Source organism: Schistocerca gregaria, chromosome 4 (genome assembly GCF_023897955.1).
Source record: "Schistocerca gregaria isolate iqSchGreg1 chromosome 4, iqSchGreg1.2, whole genome shotgun sequence".
Classification (NCBI taxonomy): Eukaryota; Metazoa; Arthropoda; class Insecta; order Orthoptera; family Acrididae; genus Schistocerca; species Schistocerca gregaria.
The window spans coordinates 250,999,148-251,024,688 of NC_064923.1; the positions used below are offsets into that span (position 1 = coordinate 250,999,148).

Consider the following 25,541-nt stretch of genomic DNA (forward strand, 5'->3'; position numbering starts at 1 on the left):
CAGTACACAATGTTATAAAATGTTTTAATATTCTTCCGTCTAATCGTTTTCGTAAGCCCAATAAAAGGCCACACCCTACCCCCGAGAAACATCCCCATACCGTAACATCACCTCCTCCGTACTTTATAGCTGGCATTACACACGAGTAACACTCGACTATTGTGGCTTTGGGAAGTTTGAAATGTCACTGATGGATTTTTTACTCAGCTGACATCCAATAACTAGTCCACTTTCGATGTCAATCAGTTCTCCTGATGGGATCCATTGTGGTGTACTGATTCTCTGCTGACAGCACAATAGCCCCGTCTTCTTTTGTTCTATGTAAACTCAAGGTGGAGAGGGGGAGAAATGAAGGAAAAGGAAAGGAAGGCAATCAATGCTGTCAGCTGCATCGGGGAATTATGCAGTATCATCGGCGAAGAGCGAAAATGTGTGCCAGGCCGCGATTCGAACTTGCGATCTCCTGCTTACGAGGGGCGTTTGAAAAGTCCGTGCACAAATAAAAACTACTTACATGTTTGGGGTAAACCTTTTTTATTTTTCGACATAGTCTCCTTTTGGACTTGTACACTTCTTCCAAGCTGTTCTAATTTGTCGATTCCTTCAGAGTAATAGGAATTGCCCAAGTCTGCAAAATAGCTATTAGTTGCTCCGATCACCGCCCCATTTGAATAAAATCTTTGTTCCGCCAGCCATTTCTTCAAATTGGGGAACAAATATTAGTCCTAGGGAGCCAAGTCTGGAGTATAGCGGGGATGTGAAACGAGTTGGAATCCTATTTCCATTAATTTTATAATCATAGCTGGTGAAGTGTGTGTTGGTGCATTGTTGTGATGGAAAAGGACTTTTTGCAGTCCAGTCACTGGGGTTTTCCTAGCAGCTCGCTTTTCAAACCGTCCAGTGACGATGAATAATACTCACCAATAATAGTTTTACCCTTTTCCAAATAGTCGATGAGAATCATCCCTTACAAATCCCAAAAGACAGTCGCCATAACCTTTCCGGCCGAAGGCAGATTCTCCATTGGTAACCCATTGTATAGATTGTTGTTTGGTCTCAGAAGTGTAGTAATGTATCCATGTTTCATACAGTGACGAAACGACGATTTAAGTCCTGCGGATTCTTCCTGAACAGCTGCAAACCATCCTCGCAACACTTCACACGATTCCGTTTTTGGTCAAGTGTGGGCAATTGAGGAACACATCTTGCGGATTGCTTTCTCATATCCAAATGTTTATGAAAAATATTTTGTACCCGTTCATTCGAGATGCGCACAGCACTAGCAATCTCACGCACCTTAAATCTTCTGTCATCCATCACCATATCATGGATTTTATCAATGATTTCTGGAGTCGTAACCCCCACAGGGCGACCAGAACGTTCATCATCACTTGTGCCGGTATGGCCACTCTGAAAATTTTGAAACCACTTATCAACTGTTCTAATCGAAGGTGCAGAGTCATCATAATGTTTATCAAGCTTCTCTTTAGTCTCCTGAGGAGTTTTGTCTTTCATAAAGTAATGTTTAATCACCACACGAAATTCTTTTTCGTCCATTTTTTTGACAGGCACTCGACGTCCTTTGTTCACACGAATGCCAAACACAAATAAATAGACCAATACAGCTGAAACTTGGTGTGCGTTCTTTACAAAGATGCTACTAACTAAACATGACCTCGATACGAGCCGGTGCTGCCATCTCTCGGACTTTGCACGGACTTTTCAACCTCCCCTCGTACTAGGCATGTGCGTTAACAACTGCGCCATCCGGTACACAGCGTCAGCGCCACTGCGCGGAATGTCTTGGCAGATCTCACGGCCGTCCCACATTCCCATCGTGCGCCACCTACCCTCAGTCCCTGTCCATGTCCTCCATGTTCGCTACTCTGAGATTCCTACAGGAGGTCGAACGTATTTGTGCATCCGGATTGAAGAAGGTGGATCCATTGTCCAGCTAGGCTAATCAATTATATGAATGCATGGTGTCTACTCTTTCGCACATGTACGAAAGAACAGACACCACGCATTCATATAATTCTTTTATTCTGGTGGTTCCGCCTCTCGTGACGTCTAGCGGTTAATTCCGCATTACTGAGTAGTGTACGGGTACTTTGTGTCAGACAGGAAACAATAGCCTTCGTGAAAACTAGAACATGTTTGCAGAAATATAAGAAGTAAAATATATACCAACTCTGTATTGATTGAGCTTCTTGTTGATACAGACGATCCCCTGCCACGCAAATCTGTGTGCTGCTGAGTCTTTGTGTTGGCCATTGCTTTGCAATCTGAAACATTTGCTGCCAATAAATTTTCGACAAATTCCTCAACCTCGAATTTATTTGAAAAATTTGCAAAAGGTTCTCCGGTATTTGCACGGTTAGTGCATACTGCTTTTTAAAATTTATTAGCGCCGATAATGGGACGGAAAATATATGGAAATCTAGATGATGGGAGAGACTCCCTCACTACAGAAACTCTGCCAATCAAATTTTGACGTGGCTGAAGAAACAGGGTGAAGTACAAAGTGGAAGCAAAATAAAGCTAGCATATAGATATTTCCTAAATAAAATGCGCTTCTGAAATAAGTCTTTCAGTGGCACCAAAGATAGAAACTCTTGGATGACACGTTCAGCGAAAGTGAGAGTAGCAAAGCAATCTCAGTCATGCTGAAGTCGAATGTTGTTTTTCAAATGTCTATTTACGAAGATAAACGAGTACTGACTCAGTTTGTCCTCGTGTCACTTGAAACATTAGATTAGGTGTACTACTCGATGCAACGTAGCCATAGTGAGGGGGAACCTCCAGGATGTAGAACAGTCCATAAAACAAGAACACGCAATAAACATTTACAAATAATAACAGATATGCTTAAGTACTTTCTAAAGATCCCTAGTGAAACAGTCCTCTTGGATGTGAAATAAGTCAAATAATTTTAAACATATTTTCGTTTCAAAGAGAACAACGAACTTTCACAAAATATGTAAGTTTTCGATAAAATGAGATGCAAAAGATAATTTCTACGCTGTTGTTACCATGAATCATGGAAGAGAAATCATTTTACAAGTCACATTGTAGGTAATGATCACAATACTTGATATTATTTGTAACATATACACATCAGTCGGTTCTGCTAAGAAATTCCATGCTAGTATTCCTTCCACGAACTCTAGTCCTTAAATGGGGCTTCACTGGACAGCCGACCGGGGTCGCCGCGCGGTCTCAGGCGCTTTGCCATGGTCCGCGCGGCTCTCCTCGTCGGAGGTTCGAGTCCTCTCTCGGGCATGGGTGTGTGTTTGATCCCATATGAACTTACCACGAATTTCCAAATTTCTTTGGAGGACGTTCATGACTTCAAGCCACATTGATGTAACCTTAGACTGTTAGGACTCGGAAAATTTTAGCTTGACTTGGTGAGCTACTCCAAAATAGTTGAATGATATAGCTATTAGTGTCAGGGGCGATAAGAAATAGCTTAAATTGCTAGAATAAAGAAAGGAACACCGAGCGCGTTGGAATTCCTGTCGAACGAAATCTGTAGCTGAGTTAACCCCTTTACAAAACATAATGCACAGTACATCACTTTAACAAGACGCAGTCACTAATAAGTGACTAATGGACGAAAGCAGACTTTACATCCTTGTAAAAGAAGGGCAGCTAAAGTGATCACAAAATTACCATCTAATATCGCTGACATCTATCAGTGGCAGCAGCTTAGAAAATATTCTGCGCTCAAACGTCATGAGGTACCTCAAACAGAAATACCTCTCTCATGCCAAACAGCATGGATTCCGTACATGTTGGTTATGCGAAACACAACTCGTGTTTTGTTCGCACGACATTTGAAAGCCATGTATCAAAGTTATCAGACAGACGCAGTAGTCCTGATCACGTGTGACTGGACTGAGGATTTCTTGGCAGGGAGAACGCATCACGTTATTTTGTATGGGGAATCACGGACAGACGTAGAAGTAACTAAAGGAACGTGACTGGCCTCCCAACACTTCGATGTGTCGTGAAAGACTTTCCAAGACTAGTCAACAGGAAGTGAAGTATTAGGCTGGGGTCTCTGTTGCTCATTACATGTACGCCACTCCCCTCACGTGCTTATAACACTCTTACGAGTCTCGGAAACAGGAAACAGTACTGAGATACTGCAACGTCTCACAACATAAAGAAACATTTGTAACTATGGCCTCCATTCTTATGGACACGTTCGAAAAAAAAAGCAAATACCATTTTGATCCTGCAGCCACTATGAATCAAGACATAAATGAATTAATGACATTAGCTGCCAGTGGGTATGGACTTAATACTCAATGGGGAAACTTAAAAATTTGTGCCGTTTCGGGATGCGATCCAACGTCTCCTGCCTAATAGGCAGATACTCTGACCATTGCGCCCCCCACACAAGTGACGAGTGCTTCTACACGGACGACCCTAGAACACCTCCTGCCAGACTCAAATTCCCACACAACTCATGTAGTGCCCTTTGGCCATTATACTCATCACTCGCGACATTTCTTCCATTCCTAAGAGTTCGAGAGTGGTGAGCATCCGCATTGAAGTCATCACGTACTCGACTCCAACTTCAATATAAATGTACTGTTTGTTCTTTTCAGCACATATTTTCAACTTTCCTCAGTACTCACTGGCATCTGATGTCATTATTTAAATTGTGTCTGTAAACATTTGTCTTTGTTTCAACAGTATTGAGGTACATACATAATCTTTTTTGTTGTTCAGTCTGATACGAGAATGAGTGTTTCGTTTCCTCATACTAAATGTAAAATTTTCGCAGATCTTTCATTTGTAGCCCCAGCGTTCGCTGAGTCTACTTACGACATTCCATCCAGCCAATATAAATTTACAGCGCTATGTGAACTTATAGACACAAGCAAACTTACTACTGGACTTTTGTTTTTGGTTATCAGTCTACTGACTGGTTTGATGCGGCCCGTCACGAATTCCTTTCCTGTGCTAACCTCTTCATCTCAGAGTAACACTTTCAACCTACGTCCTCAATTATTTGCTTGACGTATTCCAATCTCTGTCTTCCTCTATGCACAATGTCCTTACTGGATTAGAAGCACTAATGTCGCAAGTAGAGGTTCATTAGTAATGTTGCTCTTGTGGTCTTCAACCAGAAGAGTTGTTCCATGCAGATCTATATGCTGTTCTATCCTGTGCAACTCCCTTCATCTCTGAATAACTACTGCATCCCACATCCATTTGCAGTTGGTATCTCTAGTCAATCTTAAATATCGTATTTAGTAGCATGAAAGAAAAAGGAACAGATGGGTAATTCATAGCTCCATTAAGCTTAGAGGAAAAAATTTCATAGACTGGTCTATAATAATCCACTACGAAAAATCGAAGAACATGCAAGCTGTTCGAACTGTTTGTGAATACTTATCATTTACTCAAGAGAACGCGATAACCTCTTTTATTCGCCTGATTAATGGGCTTGAGTTTCTAGGGAATCCAGTCCATTTTGTTGACGAAGTGTTCAGCATATCAGATTGAATTCTTATCTGTCGTATATAAGAGCATTATCTTGTAAAAAAATTATCTTTCTACTTCAAAATTCCCCCTGCCCTCATCACTCATGGTCTGCTCTAAATCATGTAAGATAATCGCCATCACCCGTTGAGAAACTATCATGACTCACTTTACAATATTATCTAGCAGAGCTTTAAGTAGCCACTCTGAAATAATGACTCGGATTTTAGTATCAAGACTACCGAAGTTTTTGGTGGTTCTGGTCGGCTGACAGTTGCTTTTGTTCGCACTGGTGATGCCGCGTTGGGTGGCCTTGAAGCCTTTCCCGAGAGAGACATTATTGCATACAGGACATGGAGTATTGGTGAGGTACCTAACAGAGATTATGGTACTTCTTATCTCGTCAAGGCGTTATCTCTTCGTACCAGGAATAGAAGACGTGTTGCATCTAGTGAGGGTGTTTATATTTGGGTCAAAGTTGAAGGCCCGTTTCAAAATAAATTTGATTTGCAGGGTGATATTTGTATTTATTATCATAGTTGAATAAAGTTTTTCCTTTCCTTTTTCCTTATCAAAAGAAAAAAAACTACACATTGATCTTGCCAAAAGCCGAGAAGCGATTCGTCTTGGTGTTGTAGCTCTCAGGGCCAGTGCCCTAGATTTACTAAGCACTGGCCGGGCAATTGCTCCAAACCGGAAGTGCGATAAGCTCGCGCTATATAAGTGGTGTTTCCGGTTAGACGGAGTCATTCGTCGCGCGGCTGCTGCACAGGCAACTGCATTGAACGGCTCACCGAGATGCCTCGTTACAGGAGAAGATGGAGACGTTCTCGTCTACCCGTCTATAAAGCAGTTTCTACTGTAGAATTCAAACCGGGTGCTGATGGGGTTAATGGAACTGCCAAGCAAGATGCACTACATGGTCCGATTACTTTTGTGGGGGCCAGATTTGATTAACCAGTTAGTCTAAAGGTGGAGACTGATGTCAGAGAAAGATATGACCTCGGAAAGAAATGAATTTTTGGAGGTTTCCGGAGCTCATGTCATCATGAACACTCACATCCCGGATGAAAAAAAAGAAACTAAAAAAAAAAAAACGGAATACCTTGAATGACTAGACAGAAAGTTCATATTCATAGGACGTGTTACATCTCGTCCGCAGATCCTTTAGGAGGCGTGTTACATTGTGCATTCAGGAACATGGACACACATTTGAACATCTCATTTGAATCAAGTTCCCACCGCTAAAACGTCCATCGCCCACCACACAGCCATGTATTACGTACGGCGTGTGGTACCTTCCCCTGAATTTTTAAAGGGTTGTAACTCCCAAACTAAAAGTGATAGGAATATAATATAAATTGATGTATACACAGCTGGTGTTACTGCTTCTAGTGCATGATTGAAACAACTGTTATTCCGTTTAAAAATTTTTGTCATTTTGCTGTAACTCTTTGGATAATAACACAATAAACTATGTGACTTTTCATGCTCAATGAACTATGTTCATAGCTCCGCAGAGTGTGTAACGTTTCTTATGGTGACCTACCGCAATAAATACACTCCTGGAAATTGAAATAAGAACACCGTGAATTCATTGTCCCACGAAGGGGAAACTTTATTGACACATTCCTGGGGTCAGATACATCACATGATCACACTGACAGAACCACAGGCACATAGACACAGGCAACAGAGCACGCACAATGTCGGCACTAGTACAGTGTATATCCACCTTTTGCAACAATGCAGGCTGCTATTCTCCCATGGAGACGATCGTAGAGATGCTGGATGTAGTCCTGTGGAACGGCTTGCCATGCCATTTCCACCTGGCGCCTCAGTTGGACCAGCGTTCGTGCTGGACGTGCAGACCGCGTGAGACGACGCTTCATCCAGTCCCAAACATGCTCAATGGGGAACAGATCCGGAGATCTTGCTGGCCAGGGTAGTTGACTTACACCTTCTAGAGCACGTTGGGTGGCACGGGATACATGCGGACGTGCATTGTCCTGTTGGAACAGCAAGTTCCCTTGCCGGTCTAGGAATGGTAGAACTATGGGTTCGATGACGGTTTGGATGTACCGTGCACTATTCAGTGTCCCCTCGACGATCACCAGAGGTGTACGGCCAGTGTAGAAGATCGCTCCCCACACTATGATGCCGGGTGTTGGCCCTGTGTGCCTCGGTCGTATGCAGTCCTGATTGTGGCGCTCACCTGCACGGCGCCAAACACGCATACGACCATCATTGGCACCAAGGCAGAAGCGACTCTCATCGCTGAAGATGACACGTCTCCATTTGTCCCTCCAATCACGCCTGTCGCGACACCACTGGAGGCGGGCTGCACGATGTTGGGGCGTGAGCGGAAGACGGCCTAACGGTGTGCGGGACCGTAGCCCAGCTTCATGGAGACAGTTGCGAATGGTCCTCGCCGATACCCCAGGAGCAACAGTGTCCCTAATTTTCTGGGAAGTGGCGGTGCGGTCCCCTACGGCACTGCGTAGGATCCTACGGTCTTGGCGTGCATCCGTGCGTCGCTGCGGTCCGCTGCGTGCATCTTCCGCCGACCACTGGCGACAACATCGATGTACTGTGGAGACCTCACGCCCCACGTGTTGAGCAATTCGGCGGTACGTCCACCCGGCCTCCTGCATGCCCACTATACGCCCTCGCTCAAAAACCGTTAACTGCACATACGGTTCACGTCCACGCTGTCGCGGCATGCTACCAGTGTTAAAGACTGCGATGGAGCTCCGTATGCCATGCCACGGCAAACTGGCTGACACTGACGGCGGCGGTGCACAAATGCTGCGCAGCTAGCGCCATTCGACGGCCAACACCGCGGTTCCTGGTGTGTCCGCTGTGCCGTGCGTGTGATCATTGCTTGTACAGCCCTCTCGCAGTTTCCGGAGCAAGTATGGTGGGTCTGACACACCGGTGTCAATGTGTTCTTTTTTCCATTTCCAGGAGTGTATATATGTACTGGATCACTGGAGCAGATGGCCAGTGATTGAAGTCTCCCATGGACCTGTGTAAAGTTTTGATGCCTGTATTACAGGAAGACGATATCCCACAGACTATCAGTCACAATAGATGGTACTTGTGTTGTTGTTTCATAAGCAGTTTCAAACATTGTTTTTCTGCTGTTATACATCCAAGCAGTGTATGACTATAGCTGTGTACACAGCCATACATTTTATTCTACCATGAATTTAAGGCCCACGTCAGGTACTAAACTGATAGTAACATATTTCTATTTCCACTGACTTGTACAGAAAGCTGAACATTGCATGGTATAAACTAAACTCCTCACACAACACATAGAATGGTTGAAATAAAAGACAGCGGAGATGTTTATTATTGACAAAAATGTAGAAGACATCTCGGTATATGGAAATTGGAAGAGTTCGCCACATTGTTGTGGAGCGTTTGCAAACGGCTATCCCTAGCTGATGACATTGGTGGTGAGTATTGCACCCAAGTATGTGATCACTTGATTCAGTATCCTAAGTGGTAGTCATCCTGATCTCCAAGTCTTTGGACACTGCATATTTCATTTTTTATGACTTACAGTGCATAATCGCACATGCACAACAGGATATTCTGCAGGGAGTGACAGGACTGGGTAGTATGCATCATCAATTGTCAATTCCATCGTTGGAGGAATGGAATGGCGAGCATGTAAGTACCTTCACGCATCACCATTTTTTATCCTGTTATCATCAGTTTTACTTATCTTCCATCAATTTTCGTAATTTTTCCATGTTTTCCGTAATTTCAACGGATTTTTCCAGTTGCTCGATGCCCAAACCACCACTCTCAAAGAATTGTCACATCAACAAAACGTCTCGTCGCGTCGGTCTCGTGATGCTTTCAGCCAATGAAATTACAGCATGGTTCTGTATTTCTGCACCATTGTTAAACAACCACGTCCATTACTTTGCGACGCTCATATACATGTGGACAAATCATGAATCATGCTACACAGCCTACATCACATGACACAAATACTATTTCTTAGTGTAGGAAACATCCACCAGCATAGAGGAGTTGCAAAACTACATGCCTTTGCCAGCACACTATAAATTCGATAAGATTTTATTAGGATTTGCTACCTCACCCCTATGTTTGAGAGTCACAAAGTGAGTGCTGGAACAACAGGGGACAGCCAGGTTTACCATTGATGATCTCAAGTAGACAGTGCCTTAAAACCTGTACGGAAAACGTGGCTGTATATGAGTAGAACGCGGGCTATGTCACGTGACTGATGCATCCGGACAGAACACTTGAAAAAACACTGACCTCGACCAACTTACCGTTCTATAGAATGAATATGTCAGCCATTAAATCATACCTCGTTACAACTCCATCCCAATCCTTTAACGCAGATGGAAGTAAGTTTAGAAATGAATCGTTCTCTGTCATCCCAAAAAGCATCAAATACAGTAGTCAACTCGCGTGAGTCACTGGTACCTCAATAGATATGCAGTATAATGATGCCTCAATGGGAAAAAATTGACCGCCTCCCTTATTCCTTTCGTTTCATGTCCACGTTTCCCCAGATTCCTCCTGTTGTCGCATAGTTGCTCCCATGTACAAATTGTTCTGTGCGAACCAGAAGATAGCAAAGTACTTCCTCAATTTCGCCACATTTGGGTCTATATTCGGTCAATTTATACGTATTCCATCGTCATTTTTCGAAATTCTATTGATTTTAGGCCAGATTTATCCATGCGATCATGACATAACAGCTCGTTCTGTGTTCTAAAATTAATTGTAAATGTAGCACAGCTGCCAACACCTAGCCCAAATGCAGCACTGTTCGAGGGGTGTAATACAGAACTGCATTCGGCTGTATCAAGTCACTTCCACATTCGGAGAGTGTTTGTTCTGCTTTCTGTATGCGAGCAAGAAAGCAGAAACAGTAACTCGTTTGTGCCGAAGGGAGACGAGCCTCTCCTTGCACATCAATTCTGAGAGTGACTTCGGTTCGCTGATGTAAAGGGGATGATTTGGTATGGTGGGGGACATGAATTGCATGTTTACTAGATCGAGACGGTACTCGGTGATATATTCCCTGGTTGGAGATCGGTTTGACGCCCCAATATCCCTGCGAGTCTGGTATGTACACTCCTGGAAATTGAAATAAGAACACCGTGAATTCATTGTCCCAGGAACGGGAAACTTTATTGACACATTCCTGGGGTCAGATACATCACATGATCACACTGACAGAACCACAGGCACATAGACACAGGCAACAGAGCATGCACAATGTCGGCACTAGTACAGTGTATATCCACCTTTTGCAACAATGCAGGCTGCTATTCTCCCATGGAGACGATCGTAGAGATGCTGGATGTAGTCCTGTGAACGGCTTGCCATGCCATTTCCACCTGGCGCCTCAGTTGGACCAGCGTTCGTGCTGGACGTGCAGACCGCGTGAGACGACGCTTCATCCAGTCCCAAACATGCTCAATGGGGGACAGATCCGGAGATCTTGCTGCCCAGGGTAGTTGACTTACATCATCTAGAGCACGTTGGGTGGCACGGGATACATGCGGAAGTGCATTGTCTTGTTGGAACAGCAAATTCCCTTGTCGGTCTAGGAATGGTAGAACGATGGGTTCGATGACGGTTTGGATGTACCGTGCCCTATTCAGTGTCCCCTCGACGATCACCAGAGGTGTACGGCCAGTGTAGGAGATCGCTCCCCACACCATGATTCCGGGTGTTTGCCCTGTGTGCCTCAGTCGTATGCAGTCCTGGTTGTGGCGCTCACCTGCACGGCGCCAAACACACATACGACCACCATTGGCACCAAGGCAGAAGCGACTCTCATCGCTGAAGACGACACGTCTCCATTCGTCCCTCCATTCACGCCTGTCGCGACACCACTGGAGGCGGGCTGCACGATGTTGGGGCGTGAGCGGAAGACGGCCTAACGGTGTGCGGGACCGTAGCCCAGCTTCATGGAGACAGTTGCGAATGGTCCTCGCCGATACCCCAGGAGCAACAGTGTCCCTAATTTGCTGGGAAGTGGCGGTGCGGTCCCCTACGGCACTGCGTAGGATCCTACGGTCTTGGCGTGCATCCGTGCGTCGCTGCGGTCCGGTCCCAGGTCGACGGGCACGTGCACCTTCCGCCGACCACTGGCGACAACATCGATGTACTGTGGAGACCTCACGCCCCACGTGTTGAGCAATTCGGCGGTTCGTCCACCCGGCCTCCCGCATGCCCACTATACGCCCTCGCTCAAAGTCCGTCAACTGCACATACGGTTCACGTCCACGCTGTCGCGGCATGCTACCAGTGTTAAAGACTGCGATGGAGCTCCGTATGCCACGGCAAACTGGCTGACACTGACGGCGGCGGTGCACAAATGCTGCGCAGCTAGCGCCATTCGACGGCCAACACCGCGGTTCCTGGTGTGTCCGCTGTGCCGTGCGTGTGATCATTGCTTGTACAGCCCTCTCGCAGTGTCCGGAGCAAGTATGGTGGGTCTGACACACCGGTGTCAATGTGTTCTTTTTTCCATTTCCAGGAGTGTATTTCCGCCACCTATTACTTCGTAACGTACAGAGGCAAACACATTTAGTGAAACACCATGTATATTGGTATGTTCTGCGGAAATGATTAGCATTTCTGTGACCTCGGTTCAGCATGTATCCTGTAGCTCAATAGGCACAGGGTCAGCCATGGATCCTGATAACTTGATTCATGCGTAATGGCATCAACACGTATAAGACACCAATAGCGTCCTGTGTTACAGCCATCTGTGCTATATTCACCTGGTTGCAAAGTTTATCTGTGGTGGTTGGCATTGGTTCCAGCTCTGCAGCCGTCGTTACACCACATCTTAAACATTTTCGATTGGTGACAAGTCTGGTGATCCGGTGGGCCAGGTCAAAAGGCTGACAGCCTGTGAGACCAAGAAGGCATGTGTTCGTGCAGCAACATGTGATCGTTAAAAGTCTTGTTGGAAAGTGGCATCTGGGGCGTTGCGCAGAATGGGTATGGATTCGGGTTGCTGACGTCATTCACGTATATCACACTGGTCACAGTGCCCTGGACACCTGCCTACTGTGATTTGCGGCTCTACCGAACAGCAATCCACCCCATAAGGCCTTCTGTTGGTGCTGTACGTCTTGGGGGAATGCAGTCACTGTGAGGGCACTCCCCCTGTCTGCGGCAAACCAAAATGCGGTCATCACTTTCAAACAGACAGAACCTGGATTCGTCCGAAAACACTATCTGATGCCTTTCCTGTGCCCAGCGACGTCTACATTTACTTCTATATCCATACTGCGCAAGCCACCTGACGGTTTGTGGCGGAGGGTACCCTGAGTACCTCTATCGGTTCTCCCTTCTATTCCAGTCTCGTAATTTTCATGGAAAGAAAGATTGTCGGTATGCCTCTGTGTGGGCTCTTATTTCTCTGATTTTATCGTAATGGACTCTTCGCGAGATATACGTAGGAGGGAGCTATATACCGCTTGACTCGTCGGTGAAGGTATGTTCTCGAAACTTCAACAAAAGACCGTACCCAGTTACAGAGCGTCTCTCATGCAGAGTCTTCCACTGGAGTTTATCTATCATCTCCGTAATGCTTTCGCGATTACTAAATGATCCTGTAACGAAGCGCACTGCTGTCCGTTTGATCTCTTCTATCAACCCTATCTGGTACGGATCCCACACCGGTGAGCAGTATTCAAGCAGTGGGCGAACAAGTGTACTGTAACCTACTTCCTTTGTTTTATGATTGCATTTCCTTAGGATTCTTCCGATGAATCTCAGTCTGGCATCTGCTTTCCCGACGACTAATTTTATATGGTCATTCCATTTTAAATCACTCCTAAAGCCTACTCCCAGGTAATTCATGGAATTACTGTTGGTGACCTGCTATATTGTAGCTAAATGATAAAGGATCTTTCTATCTATGTACTCGCAGCACATCACACTTGTCTACATTAAGGATTCAATTGCCATTCCCTGCACCATGCGTAAATTCGTTGCGGATCCTCCTGCATTTCAGTACAATTTTCTATTGTTACAGCCTCTCGATATACTACAGCATCATCTGCAAAAAGCCTCAGTGAACTTCAGATGTTATCCACAAGCTTATTTATATACTCGTATATTGTGATTAGCGACGCTCCTACGACACTCCCCTGCAGCACACCTGAAATCACTCCTATTTAGGAAGACTTCTCTCCATTGAGAATGACATATTGCGTTCTGTCATCTAGGAACTCGTCAATCCAATCACACAATTGGTCTGATAGTCCATATGCTCTTACATTGTTCATTAAACGACTGTGAGCAACGGTATCAAACACCTTGCGGAAGTCAAGAAACACGGCATCTACCCGGGAATACGTGTCTGTGGCCCTCTGAGTCTCGTGGAATAATAGCGCGAGCTGGGTTTCACTCGATCGTCTTTTTCAAAACACATGCTGAGTCTTACAGAGTAGATTTCTAGTCTCCAGAAAAGTCATTATACTCAAACATAATACGTGTTCCAAAATTCTACAACTGATCGACGTTAGAGATATAGGTCTATAGTTCTGCACATCTGTTCGACGTCCCTTCTTGAAAACGGGGATGACCTGTGCCCTTTTCCAATCCTTTGGAACGCTACGCTCTTTTAGAGACCTACGGTACACCGCTGCAAGAACGGGGGCAAGTTCCTTCGCGTACTCTGTGTAAAATCGAACTGGTATCCCATCAGGTCCAGCGGCCTTTCCTCATTTGGCCAATTTTAATTGTTTTTCTATCCCTCTGTCATCTATTTCGATATCTGCCATTTTGTCATCTGTGCGACAATCTAGAGAAGGAACTAAAGAGCAGTCTTCCTCTGCGAAACAGCTTTGGAAAAAGATATTTAGTATTTTGGCCTTTAGTCTGTCATGCTCTGTTTCAGTACTAGTTTTATCACAGAGTGTCTGGACACCTACCGCCTTGACATAAGATCAAAATTTCTTAGTATTTTCTGCCAAGACTGTACATAGAACTTTACTTTCGAATTCATTGAACGCCTCTCGCATAGAACATCCTAACATCATCGCCATCTAGAATGTTTCTGTACATTAGTCAAAGGTAAACAGAGAAGTGGACGATGCGCACGTAACCTTTGCCAAAATAAACGGCGGCAGACTGTCACCCTGATGGTCTACGATGTGCTACACTTTTCCACTGGTACGCCAGAAGCGAGTAGGTCGCAGATCTATCCTGCAATGCCATTTGGATGAGGCGACGATCTTCACGGGGAGTGGTTTGAGTGGTACGACCTAACCCATCTCGTCTTGTTCTACGGCCTTCCGTGAACCATTCTGCAAACATCCGTTGTGCTGCTGAAACATTTCGTACCACACGAGCAGCAGTTTCCCGATTGGCTGCATCACAGTCTCCCATGCCAACAATGCGCTCTTTTTCAAACCCACTAGTTTGACGGTACGTTTCGCGCATGCGTCTGCAAGGCATTCTACATGTCTGCTCGAGTCACACTAATTCGTTACCTTCGGGTTATAGCGACAACGAGAGCTGCAGGAACATTTTACCGGCAGGTGGTATTGCGCCCCGATATCGGTGTTGGCCTTAAACCTGCGGGCCGACATGGCTCAGATGCTAACCATTTCTACAGAACATATTAATGTACAAGTCCTGGGAATATGAAAGCCCTGCCTCTAATTGTTCAAGGTGTTTTTTTATCTTTTTTTACATGATTGTATCAAGTGCTTAAATCTATAATAAGTGGTACTTTCCACCTGCCATCCACAGCTACTAATAGGAAAACACTGATTTTAAGGTGGTAAGAGTTTCAGTACCAGATGAATATCCCACATCTGAAGAGAACGGATTGCGACCTTCTATTCTGACAACAGAATGACGATTCAAATCATTTTCCTCTCCGTAATATTAAAATGCAGACATTATGTTACGCTCTCTTGATTTCAGCATTGCTTTGGAAACAGGATACCTTGAAAATCTCAATAAATGACATTAAAAACTAAGTGGATTTTATAAGTTTCCAAAGCAAGTTTTTAAAGTCATTTATTGAGATTTTCAAGGTATCCTAAGCTATTTTACCATATCTCGACAGCTGTTTGAACTTTTTGTGGGTACTTAAAATCAATTACTCAAGACAACGTGATAACCTGTTGTATTCGTCTGGATAATGGGCTTGAGTTTCTAGGGAACCCAGTCCATTTTGTTTACGAAATGTTCAGCATATCAGATTGAATTCTTATCTCTCGTATATAGTGGCATTATCTCGTAAAAAAATTATCTTTCTACTTCAAAATTCCCCCCGGCCTTATCGTACATGGCGTGCTCTAAATCATGTAAGATAATCGCCATCACCCGTTGAGAAACTATCATGACTCACTTTACAATATCATCTAGCAGAGCTTTAAGTAGCCACTCTGAAATAATGACTCGAATTTTCAGCAATTTCTTTTAACCAGTTAGTCTAAAAGACTGATGTCACAGAAAGATATGACACCGAAAAGAAATGAATTTTTGGAGGTTTTCGGAGCTCATTTCGTCATGTACACTCACGTTCCGGACAAAAAACGGAACACCTCGAATGACTAGAGGTAGAAAGTTCATATTCGTAGGACATACATATTGGTATGTTTTTCAGAAATGACGAGCATTTCTGTGGCCTCGGTTCAGCATAGGCACCGGATCTGCCATGGATGCCGATAACTTGTTTCACGCGTGGTGGCCTCAACGCGTATAAGACACGAATGGCGTCCTGTGATACAGCCATCCGTGCTATATTCACCTGGTTCCAAAATTTATCGGGGGTGGTTGGCATTGGTTTCAGCACTGCCGCCGTCGTTACACCACATCTTATACATTTTCGATTGGCGACAAGTCTAGTGATCCGTTGGGCCAGGGCAAAAGACTGACAGCCTGTGAAACCTGGAAGTTGGCATCTAGAGTGTTGTGCAGAAAGGGTATGGGTTCGGGTTGCTGATGTCATTCACGTATATGACATTGGTCACAGTGCCCTGGACAACTACCTACTGTGATTTGTGGCTGTACCCAACAGCACACACCATAAGGCCTTCTGTTGGCGCTGTTCGTCTTGGGGGAATGCAGTCACTGTGAGGGCACTCCCCCTGTCTGCGGCAAACCAAAATGCGGTCATCGTTTTCAAACAAACAGAACCTGGATTCGTCCGAAAACACTATCTGATGACATTCCTGTCCCGAGCGACGTCGTTCCAAACATCATCGCCATATAGCATGTTTCTGCACATTCGTCAAAGGTAAGCAGAGAAGTGGACGATGTGCACGTAACCCATGCCAAGATAAACGGCGACAGACTGTCACCCTGATAGTCTACGATGTGCTACACTGTTCCACTGTTATGCCAGAACCGAGGAGGACGTAGATCTACCATGCAGTGCCATTCAGATGAGGCGTCGATTTTCTCGGGGAGGCGTATGAGTGGTACGACCTGACGCATCTCGTCTTGTTCTGCAGCCTTCCGTGAACCATTCTGCAAACATCCGTTGTGCTGCGGAAACATTTCGTCCCGCACGAGCAGCAATTTCTCGGTTGGCTACATCACAGTCTCCCATGCTAATAATGCGCTCTCTTTGAAACCCACTAGTTTGACAGTATGTTTCGCTCATGCGTCTGCGAGGCATTCTACATGTCTGCTCGAGTCACACTGATCCATTAAATGGTTCAAATGGCCCTGTGCACTATGGGACTTAACTTCTGAGGTCATCAGCCGCTAGAACTCAGAACTACTTAAACCTAACTAACCTAAGGACATCAGACACATCCATGCCCGAGGCAGGATTCGAACCTGCGACCGTAGCGGTCGCGCGGTTCGAGACTGTAGCGTCCAGAACCGCTCGGTCACCAGGCCAGCCACTGATCCATAACCTTCGGTTTATAGCGACAACGAGAGCGGCAGGAACATTTTACCGGCAGGCGGTATTGCGCTCCGATATCGGTGTTGGCCTTAAGCCCGCGGGCCGACATGTTTCAGATGCTAACCATTTATGGAGAACATATTAATGTACATGCCCTGTTAATATGAACGCCCTACCTCTAGTTGTTCAAGGTGTTCTGATGTTTTTGAACATGAGTGTATCAAGTCCTGAAATAAGTGGTACTCTCCACCTGCCATCCACAGCTACTAATAGGAAAGCACTGATTTTAAGATTCCAAGAGTCTCAGTACCAAATGGTTATCCCACATCTGAAAAGAATGGATACTGATTCAGACAACAGAATGACATTTCACATTATTTTCCTCTCCGGAATATTAAAATGTACACATTATGTTGCGCCCTCTTGATTTCACCATTGCTTTGGAAGCTTATAATTTGAGACTAATATTCTCATTGTTAATTATATGAATATATGTTAGAATATTGAAACGTTAGAAAGCATGAATATCATGTAAATGAAGGAAGAAGCTAAAGCTTCAGGTTGTGTTGGGAAAAAATGAAGCAACAAAGGGCGAAAGTAATGATGATACTGAGCTCCTGTCTTTCAAAGGAGAGACTCTGCTGCCTTGAAACTATGAGATTTATTGTTCATTAATTTTTTTTCTTCATTAAGTTATTATCAGTATTATGGTGGTTTTACAGCAGCTAGCAATAAAGATTCCAATGAATGTGCCGAAGAGACTTAATATTTCAAAAAAAAATTAAAATGATTTAACGGTTCCGATTCGAATTCGCCCATTTGTAACACTAATTTACTGCCTTCAAAATAGAGTTAGTGTCCGAAAAAGTAGAGGTATAAAATGTTATTAGTTTATTGATTTTAGATACATTGTGTGGTAGACATATAGAATTTAAAACTTAGAATTTGTTATAACACAACTTGTTCTTTTTATTTTCCCAGTCATCTACTTATGGGGACAGATCCCTTTGGCACCAGAACGCTCAATTCTCCAGTTATAAGCTTTCGTTGTTTTCAAACAGTGAGAGATGTTTCAAGCATTTAGTACTTTCCGCAGACTTGGAACCAGTATCAATATTACAAACTCACGTTCATGCTCCTACTAACAACAGTATTGTAGATTTTATTTTTTAAACGTTATTTCAGTCAATGAAAACAGTTCCATATTAACGCAACCTCAGTACTTTTGCTTTGTAATTTTTGTATCCAGACACATTAGAACGCACTGGAAAATACAGGTCGGGGTAGAGGCATGTTGACGTATAATGAGAAACGCTTTTTAGCTCCGTGCATGTTGACGTATAATGAGAAACGCGTTTTAGCTCCGTTGCTAGCAAATTATTTTAGAGCATGCCTCTTTTTTCGTTTTAGACTTCTTCTTAACATTTATTGATACCCCTTTCATATGTAATACTTTTTTTGCTTCTAGTAACAAAATGAATATCAAGAAAGTTGCATGCGTTGTCAAACAAAGACCACTTAGGGATAAAAACAGGGCTGAGACTGCGCACCATCTATTGATTACACTTTTAGTATTTAATTCTTTTGTCTTTCAGAGACATGGGAACGAGCTAGCGAAGAGAGGAAGGGATTAAAAAAGGACAAACGTTTGAAACAAACAGCTAAAGCTTTTTTTTAACACAGAGCGCCAACAAAGGCCCCGTAATGATTTGTAATAAAGAAACAAACTATCTTGAGCAAGTGTGTCTGTCGATGAATTCTGTCGTCGCTACTTTAAAAAATTACATATTTGCAAATGACGGCACAAACTGCGGAACATTAAAAACCCATTCATCTAGTGAAAAGCATTTTGGTTTACAGACAATAGCTGATAATTGTCTCTTGGGAGCAAGATGGTGATAGTCATACTGCATCAGCTAGAACGTATCTGCAGGTTCTAGATGTCTCCTCCACGTGTGCTAAATAAATGTCTCAGGTACCAGCCGCACAGATACGAGGCACGTTGCGCTTGGTACAAAAAGGCCGAAACATGGCTTGATGTTAATAAACATCTGACACGCCGCACTTACTATTAAACGTATAAACTCAGCTTCCCCTCTCTTGATCTTCAACTCTTCCTCTCATTTCCCTAGATATACCAATTTACCTGATTCATCACGCTTACCCAATTTTTTAATGTCATTTATTGAGATTTTCAAGGTATTCTAAGATGTCTGACATTGAGCTATTTTACCATAATCGGCCGGAGTGGCCGCGTGGTTCTAGGCGCTACCGTCTGAAACCGCGCGACCGCGACGGTCGCAGGTTCGAATCCTGCCTCGGGCATCCATGTGTGTGATGTCATTAGGTTAGTTACGTTTAAGTACTTCTAAGTTCTAGCGGACTGATGACCTTAGAAGTTAAGTCCCATAGTGCTCAGAGCCATTTGAACCATATTTTACCATATCTCTACAGTTACATTTAAGCATTTACATTGAAGTGATAAAAGTCATGCGATAGACATATGCACATATACAGATGGCGGTGGTATCGCTCACACAAAGTATTGTATCCTGCCTAGTTGTAAAAGATTGGGTGTCTAGGACACCTGCTTCTCGGATCGATAGACAACAATTAAAGCAAATCGTGTCAAAGAGTTTTACTACGAAATAAATCAATAACAATACCTGACTTTGAGAAATACATAGATGTGTCGCAAGCAAAGGGCGACACGCAATATATCCAGTGTACTTCAGTATAAAGATTCCAATACAAGTGAAGTAATACAGTGTATGCTTCCACCCAAGTCGCTGGTTTTGACGCTTCTGTAGAACTGGACAGCGGCCAGTCGGCGCGGTGCTTATGTTCTCTTAGCCTACTTCACAGCCCTCCCTGCTCTAACGTTCCCGACAGGCGTGCCGACGTTTGACTTTACGCCGGAACACAAAGTATTAGGCGGCAGAGCATTAGCAGAGCGGTCATTTGTACTCAGGAGAAAAACGTGAAAGGATTTCCGAATTGATTATGGCCGTTCGACGGGAATTAATATACTTTGAACGCGGAATAGTAGTTGGAGCAAGACGCATGGGACATTCCATTTCGGAAATTGTTAGGCAGTTTAATATTCCGAGATTTGCAGCGTAAAGAGTGTGCCGAAAATACCAAATTGCAGGCAGAACCTCTTCACCGCGGACAACTCAGTGGCCGACGGCCTTCACTTAACTATCGAGATCAGTGCCGTTTGCATAGAGTTGTCAGTACAAACAGACAAACAAGTGAGTCAAATAACCGCAGAAATTAATGTAGGACGTACAACGAATGTATCCGTTAGGACAGTGCTGTGAAATCTGTCGTTCCTTCCTTGAGCTCGTCAGCGAATCGGCTGGACCCTAGACAACTGGAGAATCCTTGCCTGGTCGGATGAACCCCGACATCAGTTGGTAAGAGCTGACGGTAGGGTTCTAGTGTGGCGCAGGCATCACGAAGCCATGAACCCAAATTGTCAACAAGGCATGTGCAAGCAAGTGGTGTGGCTGTAATGATATGGGCTGTGTTTACATGGAATGGACTGGGTCCTCTGGTCCAGCTGAACAGATCATTGGCTGGAAGTGGTTATGTTCAGCTACTTGGAGACATTTGCAGCCATTCATGCATTTCATGAAACTTTTATGGATTATAATGGGCCAAGTCACCAGACCACAATTGTTAGCGATTATTTTGTAGAAAGTTCTGAAGAACTCGAACGAATGATTTGACAAACCAGATCGTTCAACATGAATCTTGGGATATGAACGTGAGATGAGTTCATGCATAAAATCCTGTAGCGGCAGTATTTCCGCCATTATGGACGGTTACGGAGGCAGGATAGGTCATTAGTTCTGTAGGGGCTTCCAACGACCATAAGACATAGATTTTAGGGTCACATGAACCGCGTTATAAATTATCACAACTTGTTCCACGCAGATGGACAGCAGAAATGTTTGATAAGGTGTTACCTGAAAGGACATTAACAGTAACAGTAAGGAAAGACACTAGCCGTCCAAAAGTATTGAATAATGTCTTACCACAAGGACCTGTTTTTGCTCCTCTCTTGTTTAATTTATATGTAAATGATATTCCTCCAACACCTTCCAGAAACTTTTACTCTGAGGATGACTGGTCAACAACTGGGAATCAGCTAGAAAGATCCTAACTTCTGATCTACACATCTTAAGCCAACTTTTTCCTTTGTTAAAACCAAACTCAAATAAAACAGAAGCTTCATGCTTTCGCCTCTCCAGAAAATTGACACACAGAGACTTCAATGTCTATTTTGAGGGGGACAAACTTCACGATAGCATTCATCCAAAATACCTTGGGTTCACGTTTGATAGCACACTTTCTTCTAAGGAACACTTGACACGAACATCTGCAAAGCTCAAATGCAGAAACAATATTCTCCATAAACTTTGTGGTAATCGTTGGGACCGTCAATAGGCACTCTTCGGGTATCAACAATCGGATTTGTATACTCAGCGGGAGAGTACTGTGTGTCTTTGTGGATTAATAGCCCACACGTAACGACGCCATGCGCATTGTCAGTGAGTGAATACGATCATCTCTCATATATTGTTTACCTAACTTCAGCCGCATTCCACCTCCTGATATCAAACGGAAGAGCGCGCATCTGCGTGAACCCCAGAAGATGGCTGGTTGATAGTACCGACATTCCAATACTGAACAATGTATTCCCTGCGGAGTGATTTTCTCAGTTACAAACTTTGCTTTAGTTGACACACTATTTCAGTTCATTGTAACTGGTCCAAAAGATGAAGACGTATTACACAACAATCACTGTTTATGTTTTCATTGGTAAGTATGTACGCAGCTACAGATATCAAATTTAAAGTTAAATATGTTAATGAAAATTTACGTAGAGCAGAACTTAGTGGAAAAGCCCATCTAACTGCCAACGAATAAACAAATAATTGATGCAGACTGGTACCACTGGAAGTGGTAAACATATGTTCATACGAATGCTAAGAAAAATTAGAAGAGTGAGGATGCAATGAAATACACCTTGACAGTTCAGCAGCGAAATAAAACATCGTCCGAAATCGTACTGAATGTTTTCGCCGAAGTGTAAATCGTTGCGAAAACATAGAGAATCTCTTAGCACTAAATAATCATTTACAGGGATCAGTGATTGCAAGGTCGTCGTACTGAGAGAGAATACCGTAATAGACCCATGTTTTACAGAAGCCCGAAATTTAACGCGTGCTTGTACGCGAAATGTTTTTAATAATTCCACAATGAAATTTTAAAATCCAAAGAGATTCTGCTCGTATGTAAAATACATCAATAAAAATACAATTAATATGTTCGCCGCATACAGCAATGGTAACGCACTGATGATAATAGCACTACAACGGAATTACTAAAGATGTTCTTCCGAAATGTCTTCAGCAAAGAAAACGAAATAAATGCTCCAGAATTCTAACCAAGAACAGCTGCGAAGATCAACAACTTAGAAGCAGATATCCTCGCTGAAGAGAAGCAGCTTAAATCGTTTTATAAAGACAAGCCTTCGAGTCAAGGTTCGTTTGAGAGTACGCTGATGTAACAGCTCCATACTTAGCAATGATTTGCAACCGCTCGCTCGATGAAAGAACCCTATCTAAAGACTAAAAAATTGGACAGATCACACTAATACTAAAGAAAGGAAATAGGAGTAATCCGATGAATTACCTACCTATGTTACTGACACTGATTTGCAGTACAATTGTGCAACATATGCTGTGTTCGAAGATTATGAATTACATAGAAGAAAACGATCTATTGCTACATACACAACACGAATTCAGAAAACTAGTCGGCCGAGGTGGCAGAGCGTTTCTAGGTGCTACAGTCTGGAACTGCGTGACCGCTACGGTCGCAGGTTCGAATCTTGCCTCGGGCATGGATGTGTGTGACGTCCTCAGATTAGTTAGGTTTAAGTAGTTCTAAGTTCTAGGGGACTGATGACCTCAGAAGTTAAGTCCCATAGTGCTCAGAGCAATTTGAACCACTTTTTTTTAGAAAACTACCGTTCTTGTGAAACAGAACTAGCTCTTTTTCACACGAAGTAATGAGTGCTACCTACAAGAGATCACAAATTGATTCCATATTTCTAGTTTTCCAAAAAGCTATGGACTTCGTTTCCCATCAATGACTTCTAAACAAATTACGTCCCTGTGGAGTATCACTTCATTTGTACGACAGGATCCGTGATAATCCTTCAGAAAGCTCGCAGCTCGGAGCAACGGACGGAAAGTCGACGAGTGAGACAGAAGTCATATCTGGCGTTCTCCAGGGAAGTGTTATAGGCCTTCCGCTGTTCTTAACCCACATAAACAATTAAGCAGAAAATCTGAGAATACCTTTTGGATTGTTTGCAGGTGATGCTGTTGTTTAATGTCTGGTAAAGTCACGGGAAGAGCAAAACCAATTATAAAAATCATTTGGACAAAATATCCATAAGGTTAGAAAAGTGGCAATTGACTCTAAATAATGAAAACAGTTAGATCATTCAAGTGAGTACTAAAAAGACACCGTTAATTTCGGTTACACGATAAATCACCCATATCTAAATTCTGGGAATGCAACTAGTTCCGACTAAGAACAACTTAATTTGAAACGATGAAGTTCACGCAAGATTGGATTTTATTAACAGAGTAAGTAGAAGAGGCAGCAGATCTAGTAAAGAAATTGCTTGCACTATGTTTATCGATCTTCTTCAAGAGTACTACTCACCAGATAGGACTAACTGGGGGCCTCGAAAAACTTCAAAGAAGGGCAACTCGTGTAGCATTATCACAATGGGAGAGAGTGTCGCAGATATAATAGGCGAGTTAAAGTAGCTATCATTAAAACAAAGGCGTGTTTTGTTGAAGTGAGATCTTTTCACGAAAATTCTATCTACATCCATATCAATACTTCGCAAGTCACCTCAAAGGTGTGGCGGAGAGTACGTCTGGTATACTGGAGGGTATTTCTGTTACCACTAACTGATCCACCCATTCGCAAATTGAACAGTTGTTATAATAATCGTACCACGAGTTGTTTTCCCACATACAAAACTTCACTGCAAAAACAAAAGAAAGACATTATTTTCATCTGAATGCAAATGAAAATTGGACGCGATAAAACATAATACGTCAGATTTCATCAAAGGTACTTTACACTCGATACCAGTAGCTTCTAGTTTCAAACATGTACGGCTGCTGAAAATGCAGTATAAAAGTGTACATAACTGCACACCCAAGGTATTCTTTCACAAGAATACCTGAATATATTGCAGTGGTCAGTTTACGACAACCAGCATACTGGGCTAAAATGTTGTACTTCCTACTGATTAAACCATTACAACAGATCTGTTAATGTAGTATTTTAAAAAAATCACGATTCAACCGCAAAGGATAATCACGACTTTTTACCTTCGAACGGACATGTAGGGAAAAATGATCGTCGCAATAAAATAAGTCAGAGCTCGCGCGGAATATTTAAATGTTCGTTTTCCCTCGTGCTATTCTAGAGTGGAATGCTAGAGAAACAGTTTGAAAGTGGTTCGATGAACACCCTGCCAGGCACGAAAGCTTGAATTGTAGAGTAGTCATGCAGCTGTAGATGTAGATTAGTTCTATTTTCTTCAACGGCTGAAATGTTTGAAATAAGAAGTGTGTGCGGAATGCTATTTGAGAGATGCCAGCACAGCACAAATGCGAGACTAACTCACCCCCGGTAGGAGACGGCTGCCAGCGCGGTAGCTAGCAGTGCTACCAGCAGCAGCAGACTTAGTCCTGAGGCGCGCATTGTGCCGTTTGCCGCCGTGGCGCGCAGTCCTCGCATATATAGGCGGCGTTATCACCGTACTGAGTGGGCCGCCGATGGCCATTGCGACAGCTTACCTCATTGTCCGCTGTTACTCACGCACGCTCTTCCAAAATCCCGGCGTAAATGCGAATGCGATGTTGGAGTCACCAGCGCCAGGAACCCTCTGACCTCCCTCTCGCCCCCTCCGCAAAGAATGGTTTCCATAGGCATTTCTCTCTTTCCTTCGAACATTTCTATGTTCACTTACACTGATTTCCAAATTTTTCAGCCAATATCGTAGAGGAAAGTGGCAATAAGATCTACGAGTCTCGATAAT

At 43.6% G+C, this 25,541-nt stretch overlaps 1 protein-coding gene across 1 annotated transcript in view; it reads right to left on the bottom strand.

Annotated features, from left to right (window-relative positions):
- Positions 1-25,209, bottom strand: part of LOC126268059 (carboxypeptidase B-like) — a 62,294-nt gene extending 37,085 nt beyond the window's left edge. Inside the window, exon 1 of the mRNA XM_049973493.1 lies at positions 25,128-25,209. Within this exon, the coding sequence (XP_049829450.1) occupies positions 25,128-25,204 (77 nt within the window). The 5' untranslated portion in view covers positions 25,205-25,209. The remainder of the gene's footprint in view (positions 1-25,127) is intronic.
- Between the last annotated feature and the right edge of the window lie 332 nt (positions 25,210-25,541).